This window comes from Cantharellus anzutake (genome assembly GCF_015039405.1).
Source record: "Cantharellus anzutake strain C23 chromosome Unknown EI90scaffold_255, whole genome shotgun sequence".
Classification (NCBI taxonomy): domain Eukaryota; kingdom Fungi; phylum Basidiomycota; class Agaricomycetes; order Cantharellales; family Hydnaceae; genus Cantharellus; species Cantharellus anzutake.
The window spans coordinates 20506-42101 of NW_024067205.1; the positions used below are offsets into that span (position 1 = coordinate 20506).

The following is a 21596-nucleotide window of genomic DNA, read 5'->3' on the forward strand; positions in this document are numbered from 1 at the left end:
GCCGAAAGACCCGCAACTCCGCCATGACTTGGTGCAGTTCCACCACGACACGTGGGTGACGGGGCACCCAGGGCGGTGGAAAACCCTGGAACTCGTCTCCCACGACTACTGGTGGCCACGGATGGCGGAGTATGTCGGGCGGTACGTACGTACGTGGATGCAACACCTGCAACCGTGTCAAATCCTTCCCCTCCCGTAAAGTGGGGAAGCTCATCCCGAACAAGATCCCCGCTCGCCGCTGGCAAGTGATCTTGGTGGACATGATTGGAGAACTCCCTGAGTCAAAAGGTTACAATGCCGTGCTGGTTGTAGTGGATCACCTATCCAAACGCATCCACACAATCCCAACAGTGACGACAGTGGACTCAGCGGGAATCGCGCGGCTTTTCCTCAAACACGTCTGGAAGCACCACGGCCTCCCGGAAGAAATCCTCAGTGGCAGAGGGAGCGCCTTCGTCTCACGCTTCTCGAAAGAACTTGCGGACCTCCTCGGCGTCAAGCTCACCCCTTCAACCCCCTATCACCCCCAAACAGATGGGCAGACGGAATGAGTAAACCAAGAAGTGGAAGCCTACCTTCGGGTATTTGTCAACCACCGCCAAGATGATTGGGCGGACTGGCTCCTGCTAGCGGAGTTTGCCTATAACAACCGCGTCCACTCCTCCACTCGCCGTACCCCTTTTGAGCTCGATACTGGCCAACACCCCAGGATGGGGACAGAGCCCACACGCACATCCGAGGTAGAAGCCGCTGACGCCTTCTCATCGAGGATGATGAAGATGCAGGAAGAGGTGAAGGCAGCGCTAGAGCATGCGGTGGACGAGATGGCCCGCTACTATGACTGGAACCATGAGGCGGCCCCTACGTACCAAGAAGGCGACCGGGTCTGGCTCAGCACCCAGAATTACACAACTGATCGCCCAACCAAGAAGCTAGACCATAAATGGACTGGCCCCTTCACGATTGTTAAAGTCGTCTCCCCCGCCGCCGTCAAACTCCGGCTCACCACCTGACAAAGAGGGATCCACCCAGTTGTATCCGTGACGAACATCAGACCGCACCGCCCTGATGAAATCGCGGAACGCCCCGCTGACCCCCACCCGGGCCCAGACCTCGTAGATGGAGAAGAGGAGTATGAGGTTGAGAAAATCCTGGACTCCAAGTGGCTACGCCGAAAACTCCGGTACCTGGATACAGGCTGGCCACACTCGGAAAACCAATGGCTCACGTGCGACCACCTGACCCACGCCTCCGACCTAGTTGAGGAGTTCCATCGAACGCACCCCCACGCCCCAGGGAGAGAGAAGGAGAACCGCCCAGCCACTTCGAGGCGAAGCAGCTTAAGGGGGGGGTGATGTCAGGGCACACCCGCCTGACCCTGCGCCGCACCCCGCACCGTACTGCCCTACTCTGCCTTCCCCACTATCACCCCCATCCCTCCTTCCTCACTTTCCCCTTTTCTCTCTATTTCTATTCTACGGTCGATTTCCCTTTTCTCCATGTACCACTATGTACCTAACCCCGCTCCCCTGATCGCCGCACGCGCCGTGCACACTCCTGCCTACTGAGTGGCCACCTCCGGGATCTCCTGCGGAGACACCTGGGGAGGTGCAGCTGTGTGCGGAGATGACATGGCTTCTCCCACGTGACCCTAACTGCATGTATATAATAGTGCCTGGGGTGGGAACAGAAGAAGCAGCCTTCTTCTCAACTTCCCACATCAGCAAACCTGGATGCGGAGGCCTGAGAGCTCATAGAGCTCATAGAGTGCTCAGAGCTCTCAGAGCTCTCAGAGTTTCAGTACTTTGAAATTGCAGGTCCCCTTCTCTCAGAGCTCCCCAAAGTAGTCAAAGCTCATAGAGCTATATTTGCACACAGGGGACTATTATCTATATGAGCTCCCTGAGTGTTTAATTTATCCGATATCAAAATTAAAATTTTAAGAGCATTGACTCTGGCATCATGTGATGAGTCACAGCCAAGTCCCTACCATGCAGGAAACTGAACAAACTGAGCTTAACTTTCAGCCCCCAATGCGGGGCTACACACCAAGGGTATATAGCCAAATTAATATATAGACCAAATTTAGGGATATACATATACAGTTAATCTGAAATTACTCAAGGAAAATGCGGGAAAATGAGTGGAGAAATGGGGGGGAAAATGAGGGGAAATTGAGGAGGGAATTGGGGGGGGGGGGAATGAGGGGGGAATGAGGAGGGAATGAGGAGGGGAATGAAGGGAAATTTGAAGGGGGGAATGAGGGGGGGAATGAAGGGAAATTTGGAGGGGGAATGGGGGGGGGGAAATGAGGGGAAGATTGAAGGGGGAATGGGGGGAAATGAGGGGAAAATTGAAGGGGGAAATTTGGAGGGGAGAATGGGGGGAATGGGGGGAAAATGGGGGAAAATTGAGGAGGGAATTGAGGGGAAATTGGGGGGGGAATGGGGGGAAATGAGGGGGAAATTGGGAAGGAATGGGGGGGGAATGAGGGGAAATTTGGAGGGGGGAATGGGGGAGACGTGGGGGGGGGAATTGAGGTGGGAATTGGGGGGGGGAATGAGGGAAAAATTGAGGGGGGAAATGGGGGGGAATGAGGGGAAAATTGAAGGGGGGGATGGGGGGGAAATTGCGGAGGGAATTGGGGGGGAAATTAAGGGGGGGGATGAAGGGGAAAATGGGAGGAAAATGAGGGGGAACTGGGGGGTTTCTAAAAAGTCAGGGAAAATTAAGGAAAATTCAGAAAATGGGGGACTTTCTAAAAATGGAGAATGTCCAAAAAATGGGAAATTAGGGGGAAAATCAGAAAATTTGGGATAAGTTAGGGAGAGATATTTCAGGAAATTAGGAATAATTGGAAAAGAAATTAAATCACTTTTTTGATAATTCAATGTGTATTGGAAAGTGCCAAAGTGGGGCAATGTAGCAATGTATGTTTCAGTGTTAGAAAAGTCTCCCACCATGTTTTGGTGAGCCAAATAACCATGGCTTTTTGACCATGGGAAATTTGGTGTCAAAGGCTTGGATGATATCTGAAGAATACATCAGCTTTTTGTTTGCTTTATTGGGTGGTATTTTTAATTTACTTCATTTGGAACACTTTTTTAAAACTGATTTATACCCTACATAACATGCATGGTTACATTGCCACACTTTGGTGCTTTCCAATTCACATAGAATCATCAAAATTGGTTGAGTTTTGAGCAAGAAATGAGATGAAAGATAAAGTGCAAATTTTTGAATTTCAGAGTTTTCCTCATATTTTGTAAATAGCAATAAACAAATAAGGTGCTGATTTTAGTAAACACAAAAGGTATATGAGCTTTCAGAGCAATGACAATGGCCATTTTACACACACATATATCCATATTATCTTTGCACTACTGGTGCCAAAATAACTAAGCAGATTTCATGGAGATATGAAGACCATCCATTATTTAAAAACAAAAAGCTCTATGAGCTCATAGAGCTTGATGCTGGCCATTTAATATGCATTTCCAAAAATGTATATACATATTATCTTTGCACTTCTGCATCCTTAGGAGAACAAAATCATTCAAACATTCAATTTTCTCCACCCAATGTGTAGAGGGTGCACAGCAAAAAGACTCAATTTGCTCACAGAGCTCTGTGAGCTCTGAGAGCTCCCTACCAAGTTTGCTGATGCACTTCAGCCTAAGTGGTCGGGGACGCTCACCCTGCGATGGGACTGCCGCTACGCATAGCCGACACCTGTCCCATCGAGTCCCTTGCACCGGGACCTCGCCGCTTTCAGAGCTGTCCCTGACAATAGGCCAACAATCTAGGCGCCTGTCAGAGACCAGGTCGAGACGAAGGAATGTCTCTGTGGCAGAGGGCTTCAGCCTCAGTGACTTATGCCAGGAGCACTGTGCCAAGTAACACATCCGTGCCCTAACTTACTAACTGGCAACCAGAACTGAAGGGGGGTAAACTCTAGTCGATTTTATTACTGAGGTGTAACCTATGTACAAGTTGAGTATATATATAGTTACAACAAGGGCAGGCCCGCAAATGGCGGAGCCAAGCGGAGTAGAGCTAATGGGGTTAGACATTAGCCGATTGAATATTACCGACAAGTCAGGTTATGGGGTTAATGGAATGGTAGGCAATAACCCAGAAACGGAAAGGAGGGATAGGCCCGAAGGTGGGCTTGCAGGGCAAGCGAGTGTATTGCCCAGTGGAGGCGGGAGTGTGCTAGTGGACATCGGAGCTGTCTGGAAGCCTTCAGGGCTCTGTACTTAGGGAGGCGTAGGTAATAAATTGAAAAGAGGGGGTGGTGACCATCGAGGGGTACTGAGGTGATTGCGGAATACGGGAGCTCCGAGGTTAGTGAAGGAGCGGAGGTAGACTGGAGGGATCAGAGGGAGTGGAAGTCAATGGCCGGGGATGGATATGACAGTGCCAATATAGTGGCAGATCAAAATGTCAATATACGAATAAATCAAATGTCAATAAAGGAATAAACCAAATGTCAGTAAGGAGCAGATCAGCAGCAACAATATTGACCACTAGTAAGTTAAGCAAATGAATAAGAATAAAACAGTGTTGGCCAAATGGCTGAGGAACTCAAGTGGTGGCGGGGAAAAAGAAGGAGGCACCGCTACAGGGCCATAGATGGGAACCACTATTGGTGCCGCTAAGTGATGGGCAATGGTGCAATTAACAGATGCAAATAACAGGCACAAGAATGGGGGTGCAGATGATAGAAGTGGTAAAAGGGGCAGGGACTTTGTGGGGCCGTGACAGTATCCCCCTCTTAGGCCTGAACCCCTGAAGGCCTAAGTTCCACGGCGTGAGAGTTTCCCGGCAACTTCCGGGGATTTTGTTTCTGCTGGCTAGAATCAAATTCTTGTTCAACTCGTTCTACATTAGTAACTTGTCCTTCCCACAATGCCCTTGGCACACGCTACTTCAACTCCTGACTTGGCTTACTGGGAGGATTCAGCACTAGAAGATTGCCTGTCGGATTCTGAAGCATTGGCGATAGCCAAGGTGAAAGGTTGCTTACTTATTTGGGGATGGTAACGTTCTGTTCCCCTGTTTGCCTCAGGCCTCAGTTAGTCTGTCTAAATATAAGCTTAAATGTGCTGTATATTCAATGGGGTAGAGGTAAAAGGCTACCAGGCCTTTACAACTACTCCGAGGTATATATATGTAAGTTACATATCTCGGCACAAATAAATAAAGAAATAACCACATCACTATAATGGGAATTATAGCGATGCAACATAATATAAATATCACTATAATCAGAATTATAGTGAAGTAAGGTTAATCCCTTACACAAGGCTTGTGAACGACGTCTGCATCAAATACAGGCCCAGGAGGAGGAGGAGGAGCGCAAGGCATGTGAGGAAGATGTCACCACCCGACATATCCATCACTCCCATCAACGCATCCTAGTGCACTTGTCCCGTCCTGCCTGCTATCATCATCATCCGTCCACCCATCCGTCCACCCATCACCCTCATCTGCACTTCCTCCCTCACGCACATACCTTCCAACCTAGGTTGCCTGCTTCATTGTTGTCCGCTCGCCAGCTGGATGGCTTGCTAGACGGCCGGATGGTCTCTTCTCTTTTGTCTGCTTGCGGACTATTGTTCTTCCTTTTGTTCCTTGCTTGCCTTTTGTTGACCAAGTTTGCCGATATTAACTATTTGTTCCTTTCTTCATTCATTAATATCGTGCTTGATCTGCCACTCCTTCCAGGCCGGTCTCATTTAGTTACTTGTGTTTATAATGCGTGTAGGTTACACCGGATGTACCTCAGTTCGTATATCGACTTGGATTCCCCCTCTAAACTCTTATCCTCATCGTAAGGCTTCTGTCTGAAATTGGGACACCAACATAAGAAAGCGCAGTGCTCCACCTGAGTTGCTGAAGCTAAAGTCCCACCCCTCCGACCTTACAAGCCCGGACGACCTCGTGCGCCTTGTGGGTCACCCGGATACGCGTCTGGCACGTTCCTGACAGAAGAAGAACGAGAGAGGAGGAGGGCTGAGTGGGAGAAACAAAAACAGTGGGCCAGGGCCCAGAAAGAGCTGGCACATGTTAGAGATGGGCGGAAACGGACGACTCCGGAGTGGAATCGGAGACTTAGCGTGGAGGGACCTTGGCCTCAGCGACTCAAGCGGAGCGCTGTGCCATTGCTGTTTGTCCATTTGGTCCTTAATTTCACAGTAGGTGAGCAGGAAGTCTCTTGGGGGCATTTCAGGTCGATTTCGGACTGAAAACAGACGAGTATGTACAAGCGCCGATATATAAGGAAGGGGCAAAAGCACAAGGAGAAACAAAGGGTGACCGAATCGGAACGAAGACGTCCGAACGGGAACAAAGGGTTAGAGGGAGCGGAGCGGTACCGAAGGTCATAGGGCAAGACCTGTGATACATCCGAAAGGAGGTAGAGTGGGCGAGGCCCAGAGGGGCAGGAGGATGAGGGGAAGTGGGGGTGATGACTAACTGGCTAGAATAGAAAGAAGCAGTAGTCCAAATAGGGATGAGGGGGAATTGCGAGAAATACATTACAAACGGCGAGAGTGCCGGAGGCGGTCCGCGAAGCTCGGGGGTTGCGGAGCTTACGGAGGTTACGGAGGCGGGGTTGGAAGTCCGAGGAATATTGGCAATGGTGTTCACGTAGTATGAGGTCACCAATGCAATGGACTAAGACCGAGGTGGAGTCAAAGTCCGAGGTATGGACTATGACGGAGGCTCGGAGTAAGGTACGAACGGTGTCCGAGTGTGAAGTACGGAACAGCGGTGGATGGTCGTAACTTGGCGGAAGGGTGGCAGAGGAATGAGAGAGGGGAAGGTAAGGAAGAGTAGTCAGGTCCGAAGGTGGATATCGGAACGGACGGAGATAGCGTAGGGGATGACGGGAGGGTGGAGGTGTGGTGAGGGGGGAGCGGAGTTGTAGGAAGGGTGGCGAGTAGGGAGATGTTCGGTCCGAGATGAGTATCGGAACGGACGGAGAAGGGGTCGGAGAGGTAAGAGGAGGGGTGTGTTGCCGAGACCGAAGGTGAGTATCGGAAAGGCAGCGGTAGGTTATGACTCCGGAGGTGAAGAGGGTGGAGGTCCGGAAGTCGGGTCGGGGTCGGGTATGCACGGATATGACAGCACAGGCGAGACGAGAGAGGAGGCATGCAGAAGAGGCGGGTGAAGACTCGGTGCCTAACAAGGTGAGTAGGCTTGTCCTTTTCGAAAAATTTCGTTACCTGGACATTACTGATGACTCCCCTAGCAGTGCCAAGTCATCGAGGTTGAGATACCCAGACAAGAGAGGTCCTCTTGTTTGAGGTGCCTCAAACGCAGAGTCCACTGCATACGTGGGCCTGGTAAGGCCTGTCAGGAGTGCTCCTGGGTAAGGCAGAGGTGCGAGCTGGTCGAGCATGGCACGGAAACGGCACCCAAGTGCCGCCAGGTTGGGTCGTCAGACCCTATATGAGAGTTTGGGGGCTGAGGGACGATATCAGGACCATCAGGGTCACAATCGAGCAAGTTGGTGATATCCAGGAAAGGATCACAGGATGGGTTGGTGTCAGGGCATACACCCTGACCTAGCCCATACCGCATCCACACCCACACTCGCACCCGCACCCGTGACTGCACCCGGCTGTTGCACTCCCCGCGCGCGCCCTGTGCCGGATGCTCAGTGCGGCCGGATGGCCCGGACCTCGGGTCTCGGGTCTCATGTGACTTCCGCATATCTCCGGAAGTTTTCGATGTATTGTGGCCACTGTGGGAAGATGAGAAGTTAACTTCCTTCTCATCTCTGACCCACAGTAGGCAAGTTGTATATACTTGCCTCTCTTTTATATACCATCTCTGACCCACAGTAGGTTGTGCCCTGGACAGGGCTGGTTACACCTGGGACTGTGGACCATAGGGGAGGGTCATGGGGACCCGGGAGTCGTCCCCTGACAGTTGGTGAGGAGCCACATGGCAACATGAAGAGGAAGGGTGTGGTCGAGAGTGAGGCAGATAGTGGGGAGAATTCGAGTGAAGAGGACGAGGGCAAGGATGAACAGAGGACAGAGGAAGAGTCAGAGGGAGTAGCAGATGATAATGGCGGCGATAATGGCGCTGAGAATGAGGCCATGGATGTCACCGTTGGCTCGCCCTCGTTGTAATCTAAACCCTTCTTCCTATTTTTTTTGTATTAATTCCCCGCCCACCCCATGAACTAAGCGTGATCAGAACCCAGCTTGCCTGGGTAGTGTGAGTGAAAATCAGTAACCAACTCTGAGGCATGTCCCAGCTCAGTAGCCAGTAACCAGGAAGTCTCATCGCCTGTCCCTTCATAACCTAACCAATGTACCAGATAGAGCAGCTTACAGTTGCGGCAGTGCCAGTCGACCTTGGAGTCTAGAATCTCAGAGATCTCATACTCAGGTTCTCCATCAACCTTGATTGGCGGTGGCGGAGTCTGTACATGGTTGGGGATGGTGTTGGGGACAGACAGTTCGAGCTGAGAGACATGGAAGATGGGGTGGACAGATTTCAGGGTATCAGGAAGTCGGAGGGTGTGGGAGTGTGTACCAGGTTGCGTGATGATCTCAAAAGGCCCAAGGTTCTTTTCTGAAAGCTTTTTCAAAGGTTGAGTAGAGTACTTAGCTTTGACATAAACTGAACTACTGACCTCCAATAGCGGGGTGGTCATTCGGCGAGCATTGGCAGGACCTTGGTAACATTCTTGAGCCTGACGCATTTCCTCACGAAGGAACTGGTGCAGGGAATCAAGATCCACGGAGTACTCCTGGGCACAGGCAGAGGAGAGGTCTCGTTCGGGGTGGACAGAGATGGTTGGGTGATAACCCTTGTTGGCAAAGAACGGCAAGACACCGGTAGTAGCACTTTGTCAGAGACCAGGTTGAGATGAAGGAGTGTCTCCATGGAAGAGGGCTTTGGCCTCAGCGACTTATGCCAGGAGCGCTGTGCCAAGTAACATGTCCGTGCCCTAACTTACTAAACTGGCAACCAGAACCAAAGGGGGGTAAACTCTAGTCGATTTTATTACTGGGGTGTAACCTATGTACAAGTTGAGTATATATATAGTTACAATGAGGGTGGGTCTGCAAATGGCGGAGCCGAGTGGAGTGGAGCTAACGGGGTTAGACATTAGCCGATTGAATATTACCGACGAGTCGGGTTATGGGGTTAACAGAAAGGTAGGCAATAACCCAGAAACGGAAAGGAGGGATAGGCCTGAAGGTGGGCTTTGCAGGGCAAGCGAGTGTATTGCCCAGCGGAGGCAGGAGTGCACTAGTGGACATCGGAGCTGTCTGGAAGCCTTTGGGGCTCCGTACTTAGGGAGGCATAGGTAATAAATTGAAAAGAGGGGGTGGTGACCATCAAGGGGTACCGAGGTGATTGCGGAATACGGGAGCTCCGAGGTTAGTGAAGAAGGAGCGGAGGTAGACCGGAGGGATCAGAGTGAGTGGAAGTCGATGGCCGGGGATGGATATGACACACTTGGTGCATTATTGTAGGCGAACTCGGTGAGAGGGAGCAACTCAGACCAGTTGTCCTGTTGATAGTTACAATAAACGTGTAAGTACTGCTCCAATGTCTGATTCATGCATTCTGTCTGACCATCACCTTCAGGGTGATAGCCAGAGGTGAAGTGGAGTCGCAGGTCAAGGGCCTTACCCAAAGAATGAAAGAAGTGAGAGATGAACTCGGACCCCCAACCCAACCCTCTATTGGAAGTGACATGTGCCGGAACCCATGTTTAGAGAAAACATGAAGGAGGAACAACTTAGCTAGTTCGGGTGCCGTGATAGTATCATGGGTCAGGATAAAGATGCATTGTTTGGAGAGGTGATCCATGACTACTAGTATGGCAGTGAAACCGGTGGAAGATGGAAGTTGTTCGATGAAGTCCATGGAGATGGAGTTCCAAGGGCGTTCAGGGATGTGGAGTTGTTTTAACAGCCCATAGGGCTTGTGGCGCAGGACCTTTGCACAGGTGCAGGCGGTACAGGAAGAGACGTAATCTTTGACAAACATGCGGATGCCTGGCCAAGTGTACTCTCAACAGATCAGGTTGAGGGTATGGCTTTGCCCAAAGTGTCCAGACAGGGGGTGATCGTGCTTATACCTCAGAATCCATAGACAGAGATTGTTAGCGTCCGGCACATAGATGCGGTTGTCTAACCTAAGCAAACCATTATTATCTAGTGACCAGCATGAATCTGTGGGAATCGGAGAAGTAAGGTGTTGGGCAATGGCAGGGTCAGCAGGAAGGGCGGCGATGATGTCCTGATGGATGGTCTCAACGTCAACTAGTGTGCCTGCATGGAGAACAGAAGTGGCAAGGTAAGTGGCTCGAAGGGACGATGCGAGCTGTTCCTGGGTGAAGACTGGGCAGAAGTTTTGCGGATTGATGCAGGCGTAGTCCCTATCCCCCTCTTTGGGATAGACATCCCAGTGTCTAGTCAACGCATCAGGCTTGGCACCGAGTCTACCAGGATGAAAACAGACAATCATGTTGAATTGGGAAAGGAACTTAGACCAGCAGGCTTGCTGGCGAGTGAGGAGTTTCGTGGTAGAGAAGTATTCCAGATTCTTGTGATCTGTGACAATATCGATGGGGTTGGTGGAACCTTCAAGATAGTGATGCCAGGAATGGAAAGCTTCATAAATGGCTAGGAGCTCCTTGTCGTGCATGCTCGCACAGGTTGCTCCGATAACCTAGTTGTGATTAAAGCCAGGGGAAAGGAGTGTCCCCATCTTAGGGTCAGCTATATACATGTAGAGTCCGGCAATAAGGAAACCAAACGGATTGCCGATAGAATCACATGATCATAGAATGTTCCAGAACAATGCCGGAGATGATCCGGGCCACCGGGGCTTAGGTAAGCGGAGTAGATGGGAATTGCCGGCATACTTCCCACACGCATATGCGCAGCCGGCATAGGGTCCAGGGTCATTGCTGATCCCTGACAGTGTCGTAGTGAGTTCCAGCACCGTCAACATCCATGAGTGGAAAGCGACAGGTTGTATCTCTTCATCAGTACAACGAATAGAAATAATACCTGATATTGCATAGTCCGAAGCATCAGTTTCAATGATTAGTGGCATGTTGGGAACCCAATGCGCCAATATAGGAGCAGAGGTGAAAGCATCCTTGAGGCATTGGAAGGCGGAGCGACAGTCGTCAAAGAATACCCAGGGTACTCCCTTACAAGTGAGGCAGGTGAGAGGGATCACAATGTTGGAATACTCGTGAATGAAGCGGCAATAGAAGTTAGCAAATCCCAGAAAGGATTGGATATCCTTTACTTTATGTGGCTCGGGCCAGTCCTGGATGGCTTTGATTTTTTCTGAGAACATTGTCATATCCATTCCCGGCCATCGACTTCCGGTCCCTCCGATTCCTCCGTTCCAACTCCGCTCCTCCCTCACTAACCTCGGAGCCCCCGTTATTCCGCAATCCTCTCGGTACCCCTCGATGGTCACCACCCCCCCATTCCAATTTATTACCTACGCCTCCCTAAGTACGGAGCCCCGAAGACTTCCGGACAGCTCCGACGTCCGCTAGCGCACCCCCGCCTCCGCTGAGCAATACACTCGCCTGCCCTGCAGAGTCCACCTTCGGGCTTATCCCTCCTTTCCGTTTCTGGGTTATCGCCTGCCTTTCCGCTAACCCCGTGAACCGACTCGTCGGTAATATTCAGTCGGCTAATGGTTAAACCCCATTAGCTCCGCTCCGTTCGGCTCCGCCAATTGCGGAACCGTCTCCGCTGTAACCATATATATATCCCACTTGTACATAGGTTACGCCCCAGTAGAAAAATCAACTAGAGTTCCCCCCTAGGTTCTAATTGCCAGTCAGTAAGTTAGGGCACAGACGTGTCACTAGGCACAGCGCTCCTGGCAGAAGTCGCTGAGGCCGAAGCCCTCCATTACAGAGACATTCTTTCGTCTCAAGTCTGGTCTCTGACAGTATTTTTCTACTCCCTGACTAGTACACGTCTTGTATGGCACCAAAAGTCCTTCGCACTCGTTCGCAACTATGCACATTAGTCCCCAACTCCGCTTCACCTTCCCCAGAACCCTCTCAGCCTGGTCCTAGTCGATTGGCGAGAAACCCAGTTGAGTTTCGAAGCTTTTCTAACCTTGAAACCCCTCTCCCATCGACTCCGATCATGCGCCCCGTTAGGAATCGATCACCAGTCGCAGACTCCGACTTCGGAGACACCATGGAACAACCCATAGACCCCGCCCACTTCTTTGGACTCGGTTCCGAGGTCCCCGACTTCGTCGACCCTCCTCCTGCTGATCCTCCCATTCCCACTGTCCCAACCACCGACGATCCCGAACCCACCTCCAACGTGGCCATTACACAATTGGCCCAAGCCATTGCCAGTCTGGCTCGTCACACCGGACGACGACGACGACGACCATCTTCTGCTCTCCGGACCAAGGTCCGCGAACCCGAACAGTTCGACGGAAAGGATCCCCGAGAACTCCGAGTATTCTTGGTCCAATGCGAGCTCAACTTCCAGGACCATCCCCTCGCTTTCGCTAGCGACCGCGCTAAAGTCATATTTGCGCAGTCCTACCTCAAGGGAATGGCCCTCGATTGGTTCGAGCCGGACCTGTTATTCGACCAGAATTCCATGCTTCGTCCGCGATGGATGAACGACTATCAAGAGTTCGTTAATGAACTTCAAACTAACTTCGGCCCTCACGATCCTGTGGGCGACGCCGAGGTTCAACTGATGACACTGGACATGAAGGACGGGCACCACATCAACAAATACGTCGTCGAGTTCAATCGACACGCCTCCCAACTTCACGGTTACGGAGAAGCCGCGCTTCGTCGTTTCTTCTATAACGGATTGCCGGAACGTATCAAGGATGATATTGCCAGAGTAGGTAAACCCTCTACTCTCTCTGAGCTTCGCACCCTTTCCCAAACTCTCGATGCACGCTATTGGGAGCGTAAATCGGAAGTTACACGTCACGCAAAACCCTCTTCCTCTAACGTTTTCGACAAGTCCACCGCCGCTTCTCGTTCCGACCCCGTCCCTTCCTCCTCCTCTTTCAACTCCGCTTCCGGTAGTAGGCCTCCGAAGGACAATAAGAAGTCCGAGGCCAGCTCCGCTAAACCGGACCTCTCGTCTAAACTCGGAGACAACGGTAAGCTCACACCACAAGAGCGTAAGCGTCGTCTCGACGAGAAACTATGTATGTTCTGCGGTCAGTCTGGCCATATGGTCAAGGATTGTCCCAAGTCTTCTTCTCGCGCCTCTAAGGCCCGTTCGGCCCAGACCGAGGAGCAAGGATCCGCTTCCGCAGAAGCAAAAAATTAGTCCGCACCCCCGTGGACTCCGCACGGACCGGGGGTTGCAATCCTTCCTTCCATGCGCTCAAAGAAGTGCGTTTAAACGCATCTTCCATTTCCGACTTATCCTCCCTCCACATTCCTGTTTCCTTCTCTCTTTCAAATGGTCTATTTTCTCCTTTCAATGTTGACCCTTCGGGCAATGTTCTACCCGTTGTAGATAGTGTTGCTGATGTACCACTCTCTCCTCCGCCCCCTCCGACTACTTCCGTAGATCGATCCACCTCTCTCCGCTTCTCTTCTTCTTCTTCTCTTCCTGTTTCTCCTCCGTCCAATAGTAGGACACAAAATAAACTTTTCCGCTCCTATGAGAACGTACCCGCACTCGTAGATTCTGGGTCTTCGGACTGCTTCATCGACGACACCTTCGTAAAAAAGCTGGCCTTGAAGACATACCAGATCAAACCCCTACAACTACACCTATTCGACGGTAGCACCAACTCAATCATAACCCGTGCCGTTGATATTCCCCTCCGCTTCGCTTCCGGAAACATCACCCCCACGACTTTCTTTGTCACATCGCTGGATGGATCATGTTCCCTAGTCCTAGGACACAACTGGCTTACCCGCTACAATCCATTGATTGATTGGGTCTCAAGCAGTATTACGTTCCGAACTTCCGAACCTACCAAGACAGTCACTCCGAGCTCTCCCCCGTCGTCTCCGGCAACACTGCCGTCGTCCGACATCCAACCATCTGATGTTTCGCCAGCACCTCAGTCGCAGGCTGTTACCCCTCCATTACCATCTATCGAGTTCGTCAGCCGTTCCGCATTCGCGAAGGCTTGCCGACTTGAAGGATCGGTATCCTTCAGCCTAACCATCCCTTCCGAGGAAAGCCGCTTGAGGGCTGCCTCATCCCACACCGATTCCGTCGACCTCTCGGCCGTTCCAAAGGAGTATCACGAGTTCGCGGATGTGTTCAGTAAGAGCAAAGCCTCGATGCTGGCACCGCACCGTGAGCACGACCTAAAGATCGACCTTGAGGAAGGCACCTCCCCACCCTTGGGTACCATGTACTCTCTCTCTCCTTCGGAACTCGAGGCCCTCCGGGCGTTCTTAGATGAACACCTGGCCTCCGGTTTCATTCGCCCCGCTACTTCCGCTCACGCGGCACCGGTCCTCTTCGTCCGCAAGAAGGACGGATCCCTCCGTCTCTGCATCGACTTCCGAGGGCTGAACAAGATCACCAAAAAGGATCGCTACCCACTTCCCCGCATCTCCGACCTCCTTGACGCACCTAGCCGTGCCACGGTCTATACCAGACTTGACCTCCGGCATGCTTACCACCTGGTTCGCATTGCAGCAGGCGACGAATGGAAGACTTCCTTCCGCACGCACTATGGTTCCTATGAGTGGCTTGTCATGCCATTCGGTCTCACGAATGCACCTGCGGCTTTCCAGCGATTCGTCAACACGATCTTTGCCGACCTCCTGGACGTTTCTGTGGTAGTCTACCTAGACGACATCCTTACCTACTCGAAAGACATGGCTTCGCATCAGGAGCATGTCCGAGAAGTTCTTAGGAGACTCCGCAAACACGGCCTATATGCCAATCCGAAGAAATGCGAGTTCCATACGGACACTACGGAATATCTCGGTTACTGCCTCTCTCCTTCCGGACTCACCATGTCCATCGAGAAAGTCAAAGCCGTCCAAGATTGGCCCGAGCCCCGTAAAGTCAAGGATGTCCAATCCTTCCTTGGCTTCGCTAACTTCTATCGGCGTTTCATTCACCAATACTCCGACATTGTGGTCCCCTTGACGCGCCTCACGCGTAAAGGAGCCCCCTGGCTATTCTCCGACGATTGTCGTGCTGCTTTCAACACCTTGAAAGAAGCCTTCACCTCCGCTCCTATCCTCACACATTGGCTACCTGACGCCCCCCTCATCGTAGAAACCGACGCCTCCGATTACACGATCTCCGGAATCCTTTCCATTCGCTGTGATGACGGAGAGATTCGCCCCGTCGCTTTCCACTCAAGAACACTCTCGGCGCCGGAGCTCAATTACGATACCCATGACAAGGAACTGCTTGCCATTCATGATGCGTTCCGATCATGGCGTCATTACCTCGAAGGTTCAGGAACCCCAATCGACGTTGTCACCGACCACAAGAACCTCGAGTATTTCTCCACCACCAAACTCTTGACCCGGCGGCAAGCCCGCTGGTCAGAGTTCCTCTCCCAATTCCACATGACAGTCCGATTCCGTCCTGGAAGACTCGGAGTTAAACCAGATGCGCTGACAAGACGCTGGGACGTCTATCCCAAAGAAGGGGATATGGACTACGCTCGCGTCAATCTGCAGAACTTCCGACCGGTCTTCACTTCGGAGCAGCTCACTGCGTCCTTACGAGCCACGTTCCTAGCTGCCACAGTAATCCGAGCAGCCGTACTCGTTGACACAGAGGCTCTTCATCGAGACATCCTAACCTCCCTCTCCTCCGACACCTCAATCTCTTCTCATCTCGCTTCCCCCAACCTCCCCAACTCCCGCTGGTCCGTTGATGCCGAAGGCCTCTTAAGGCTGGACAATCGCATTTACGTGCCGGATTCTAACGATCTCCATCTTCGCGTTTTGCGAGACAAACACGACCACCAACTTTCCGGACACTTCGGGCAAAACCGGACTCTGGATCTAGTGCGTCGTGAGTATACCTGGCCGGGCATCCGTAACTTCGTCAAGAGTTACGTATCCTCCTGCACTTCTTGTGCCCGCGCCAAGGTCCCCCGTCATAAGCCTTACGGCTTACTCAAACAACTCCCCATCCCCGAACGTCCTTGGAACTCCATCTCCATGGATTTTATCGAACAGCTACCCTCCTCTTCCGGATTCACTTCCATCTTGGTCGTCGTGGACCGCCTGTCCAAACAGTGCATTTTTATCCCTACCCACGATACCATCACCTCTCCGGAACTGGCCAAGCTTTTCCTCCTCCACGTGTTCTCCAAGCACGGGGTTCCATCCCACGTCACCTCCGACAGGGGTCCGGAGTTCGTCTCTCATTTCTTCCGTTCACTTGGTAAGGCCCTCGACATCCGCCTCCACTTCACCTCCGGTTATCACCCGGAAGGAGACGGTCAGACCGAACGGATGAACCAGACGCTCGAGCAGTACCTGCGTATTTACAGTAACTACCAGCAGGACAATTGGTCCGAACTCTTGCCTCTCGCAGAGTTCGCATACAACAACGCTCCGAATGCCACCACGGGCGTCTCCCCGTTCTTTGCCAACAAAGGCTACCATCCGAACATCACCGTTCACCCAGAGCGAGACCTGACATCGGTACGCACCCAAGAGTACTCCGTCGATCTCGACTCCCTCCACCACTTCCTTCGCGAGGAAATGCATCTCGCTCAGATCCGTTATCAGGGCCCGGCAGACTCTCGTCGGAGCCCTGCCCCAGCTTTCGAAGTAGGAACCTCGGTCTACGTAAAGGCCAAGTACTTCCGTTCCACTCGACCTTCCAAAAAGCTCTCCGAGAAAAACCTCGGCCCATTCGAGATCATCGCCCGCGTTGGAACCCACTCCCTCACTCTCTGCCTGCTGGAAAACATGCGAGCCATTCACCCAGTATTCCATGTCTCGCAGATCGAACCATCCGTCCCGAACACCATTCCGAACCGCCACCAGCCACCTCCGCCTCCCGTAGAAATCGAAGGCGAGATGGAGTTCGAGATCGAGGAAATACTCGACTCCAAGATCGACTGACGTAGACGCAACAAGCTGCTCTACTTGGTCAAGTGGCTAGGCTATGAAGGGACCGACGAGGAGACACAATGGCTCCTTGCCGGTGAACTCGATCACGCCTCCGACCTCGTCGAAGCGTTCCACTCTCGGTATCCAGCGAAGCCTGGACCCGAAGCTCCTTAGGAACCCCGACTCCTCTCCCATTCCTCCTTTCCCCTCCTCTCCTCACTTCCGTTTTCACTTTTATTTCCTCATTTTCGCTTTTCTTCCTGTAAGTGCAGCTCCCCTCGTCTTACTAATTCTGGGCCTTCAAGGGTTCAGGCCTAAGAAGGGGATACTGTCATATCCATTCCCGGCCATCGACTTCCGGTCCCTCCGATTCCTCCGTTCCAACTCCGCTCCTCCCTCACTAACCTCGGAGCCCCCGTTATTCCGCAATCCTCTCGGTACCCCTCGATGGTCACCACCCCCCATTCCAATTTATTACCTACGCCTCCCTAAGTACGGAGCCCCGAAGACTTCCAGACAGCTCCGACGTCCGCTAGTGCACCCCCGCCTCCACTGAGCAATACACTCGCCTGCCCTGCAGAGTCCACCTTCGGGCTTATCCCTCCTTTCCGTTTCTGGGTTATCGCCTGCCTTTCCGCTAACCCCGTGAACCGACTCGTCGGTAATATTCAGTCGGCTAATGGTTAAACCCCGTTAGCTCCACTCCGTTCGGCTCTGCCAATTGCGGAACCGTCTCCGCTGTAACCATATATATATCCCACTTGTACATAGGTTAAGCCCCAGTAGAAAAATCAACTAGAGTTCCCCCCTAGGTTCTAATTGCCAGTCAGTAAGTTAGGGCACGGACGTGTCACTAGGCACAGCGCTCCTGGCAGAAGTCGCTGAGGCCGAAGCCCTCCGTTACGGAGACATTCTTTCATCTCAAGTCTGGTCTCTGACAGAAGAAGGTTAACTTCTCACTTTCCCACAGTGGCCCCAATATGGCAAAAACTTCTGGGGATACCCGGAAGTCACATGAAGAATAGGAACCGGGCCTGGAGCATGCAGCGTGTGGAGTGTGTGGGGCGTAAGTGCACATGCAGGTCCAGGCTAGTCAGGGTGTATGCCCTGACAGACTCCCCCGATGAGAAGGGACATCCCCACCAAGTAACAAGTTGTTTGATAAGTTTAGTGATGCCAGAGGGGGAGAAACAAGATTATACAGTGTCTCTGACTCCTGATGACTGTCCAAGAAGGACCAGGAGTGAGTACTTATTTTGTGAGATTTTGTTGATTGTTTTCTAGCACCCGGACCATGGCACAGTATTGGCACTGTCACCACCAACCTTCCTGTAGGGAATGGATGTGTGGTGATGCATGCTGTGCACGCTTTCTTTATTCATTGTTTATTACTCTTTATTTCTTGATGTAAACAATGTATATAAATTGTGGGGAAGGGTGAAACAGGTTTTCACTCTTCTCCTCCCCTGTCAAAATAAAGCTCTATACTGCCTAATTTCTGACAGCTTGAGGATAGCAGGAGTCACAACTAAGGTCAGAACCTCAACCGACCCTACACTTCCTTTCCCCCTTTCTGACCTGACTCAGACACTACCTGTTATAAAAATGGGGCCTAATTGGCCCATTTTTATAGTGTTCAGGTGCAGGAGAGGGCCATGACATTGAAAGAGTGTGACAGTTAATGTAACAGAAGTTATAACAGTGGTGTTTACAATAACATGGACAGGAGTGTTTTTGGGTAGTAATTGATGGTTAGGTTCTTAATATATACATGTCATGTGATATTGTACTGCATAGAGCCCATAAGAGGCTAAAAATGGGAAAATCCCATTTCCATAACACTGTCAGGGCACATACCCTGACTAGCCCAGACCTGGACCCGCGTCCGGACCCACTATGCTTCCTGTGCACATTCCTGCACCACATGCTCACTCGTGGACGAGAACTGAGGGAAAGAAAAAGGTTACAGTACGCTCAGCTCACATGTATATGTGGCCGGAGCAAAGTGTTGGTCAAATAGTCAAGCAGAAGTAAAGAAAAGGTGTCGGCGACGGTCACTCCATCCCGCACTTAAAAGAATCACAACCGTGATCAGCCACGGTGACTTCCAAGCTGCCATGAGTACCCTAACTAGAATAGCTATGGCATATAACACATACTGTCCGGCTCTATTTACGGGTAGATACTTCTTCGACACCCTAGGTAATAATGACGTGAGATGGAAATATGGTAACATCACCAACGACACGTACTATGATGGAGAACCATCTTTTGGGGCCTAGTCAGATAGTGAGCTACAATGTGAACACTAATTGGTATTTGGAACTTACTTGAGTCCTTAGCGGCAAGCGGACCCTTGAGCAGCTCCAAACGTTTGGTGGATGCATCCAGAGTAGGTTCGGGCGCTCTGACCCCATGATCCGTCGGGAGAGCCATCGAGAAAGACGCCCCAAATGCAGCCAAAAAGAATAGGAGGATGGGAAGTTTGGTCAGCAATGTGAACATCCTGTTAAGTTTCTTCCTGGGGGTGTTCGGTAAGGATTGCTACTAGGTGGCTCTCAAGGATGGTCTTAAATAGGAACGGGAAGGGCACAACCTGCCCAAAGGGCATTGATCTGCCTAAGCAGAAGATATTGATAAAAAACGGTGATATGTCCACTACATTGATGGGACTTGTTATATGAGTGCTATATTGTATGAGATATTGCTGCCATTCACCCTGGGCCACATTCATTGTAATATTATCCCTCATGCCTCATTGTAATTCAGATAGGAGTTGTGTAAGAGATAGGGCTCCTAGTGGATTGGATTGGTCCAGATCTGGATCAGAATCCGCAGATTTTTAGAGGTTTGAAACAAAAACTGTATCCGGTGGTTAGAAATCCGCGGATATGTGGATCAACCGCGGATTATAGATAATACGTTCCAAAATTATATTTTGTTAGAAAGGCCCTGATAAGAACTTTTTAACAATACCAAATATGTCCATATTGGTGGAGAACTGACAGAGATATAGGGAAAATGGCACTGTCATGACCGACAAATCCCGGGGCTCCGTCAGCGGTGAATCAATGCCAATAGGCAAATCTGCTGACCTGAAACCCATCCTAACCAGCCCCCAACCTGATGTCTGGCCCCCTGTCCTATCAAGTGAGACTTGGTGAACAATCCGACCCTGGACCTTGCTGGCATTCCGACCTCACCTCCAGTTCCCGAGCCCTTGGCGCTCCCAGCATCCAGTTTCTCTAGTTCCTCTTGCCTCGTCTCCATCTGAACCACACCCATCACTCTGCTATGTGGTCGCAGCCATGCACTGCATCCAGACCTCCACCCACATCTGTACCTCCGCCCACCTCTGATGCTTCTGCGTCACGAAAACCGGTATGGCTCTAGAGCACTCAGGAGTGCTCTGGAGATTGGTTGCATACTCCCAAGCTCTCAAAAGCTCCCACAGCTCCTGAGTGATCCCAAGTAATTCCGGACGCGATTTTTCACATCATGTGACATCCAACCTTACCTATCTCATCTTTGACTGCTAATGTCCAGAGGCATTAAGTGCGTCGCTGGTGTATTGTGGTCTTCAAACACTTTGAGACTTGGCTGTCAATCACTAGAGGCATTTGTAGTGTTTAATGCTAGTTCTTCACCTCATTTTTGACTGCTGGTGTCCAGGGGCGTTAATTTCGCCACTGGTGTATCATTGAAGACTTTCATGGCTCCCTTTCCCAAGTTGAAAGTCGGCTGTCAAGCACCAGCCAAGAGGCATTTGGAACATCGCTAGTTCTTACAATGTGGACTGCAAACCCACTGTCGGCTACAATGGACAAATAGACAAATAGATTCGGCCAACTCCGCTACAATGGGCTCGGATACAAAAGTATAATCACGTGTCAGGAAATTTTTCAGCACTTTACCCCATCCTGCCGTTCCCAACCTCAAATGTTTTCATAACACCACCACCATTAGTCTCTATGCCACATGGCTGCGTCTGGGAAAACTATAGCACACTTGGTGCACTGCACTTCCTCTGCCATGGCTGGCTTTTGCAACCACATCATCACTCTGCACACAGGTGTTGTCTCTTGAACATAGAACTCAAAACTCGGATTTCACAGCAGGGATAGATCCCTCCACCTCTATTGAGCTCACCTTATGTGTTGACTGGATCTCATAGCCATGTTTGTACATGGCAGTGCAGCTTTCCTGTGTGTTCCATCTGAGTGGATGATTCATCAATACAGGGTAAGATTGACCCGATGACACTCCACGCTGTAAAAGTCCCCTCATGTACTGTTGTAATGTAGTGGGATATGCTGCTCTGTCATGTCGCGACCGCGGGGTAACAAATTTGATATCAACAACAACAGGGTAAGATTGTCTAGTTGGTATGGTTGGGGTGACAGTGTCCTCTGGGTTGTGGCGTCAGATTTTAGTCATGTCTGGGTTGTATGTGAAAGCCTGGCACTTAAGTTACTCTGTGCTCTCCACATTGTTCTCCTGGTCTGTTTGTCACGTTGGCTCCTTG

The 21596-nt window shown here is 51.2% G+C and overlaps 1 protein-coding gene across 1 annotated transcript; it reads right to left on the reverse strand.

Annotated features, from left to right (window-relative positions):
- Positions 1 to 19336: 19336 nt before the first annotated feature.
- EI90DRAFT_3099070 (uncharacterized protein) lies at positions 19337 to 19576 on the reverse strand (the record flags this gene model as incomplete). Its single annotated transcript, XM_039062557.1, has 1 exon — positions 19337 to 19576. A coding segment is annotated over one exon (240 nt), but the record flags the coding sequence as incomplete, so codon positions are not given.
- Positions 19577 to 21596: the final 2020 nt, after the last annotated feature.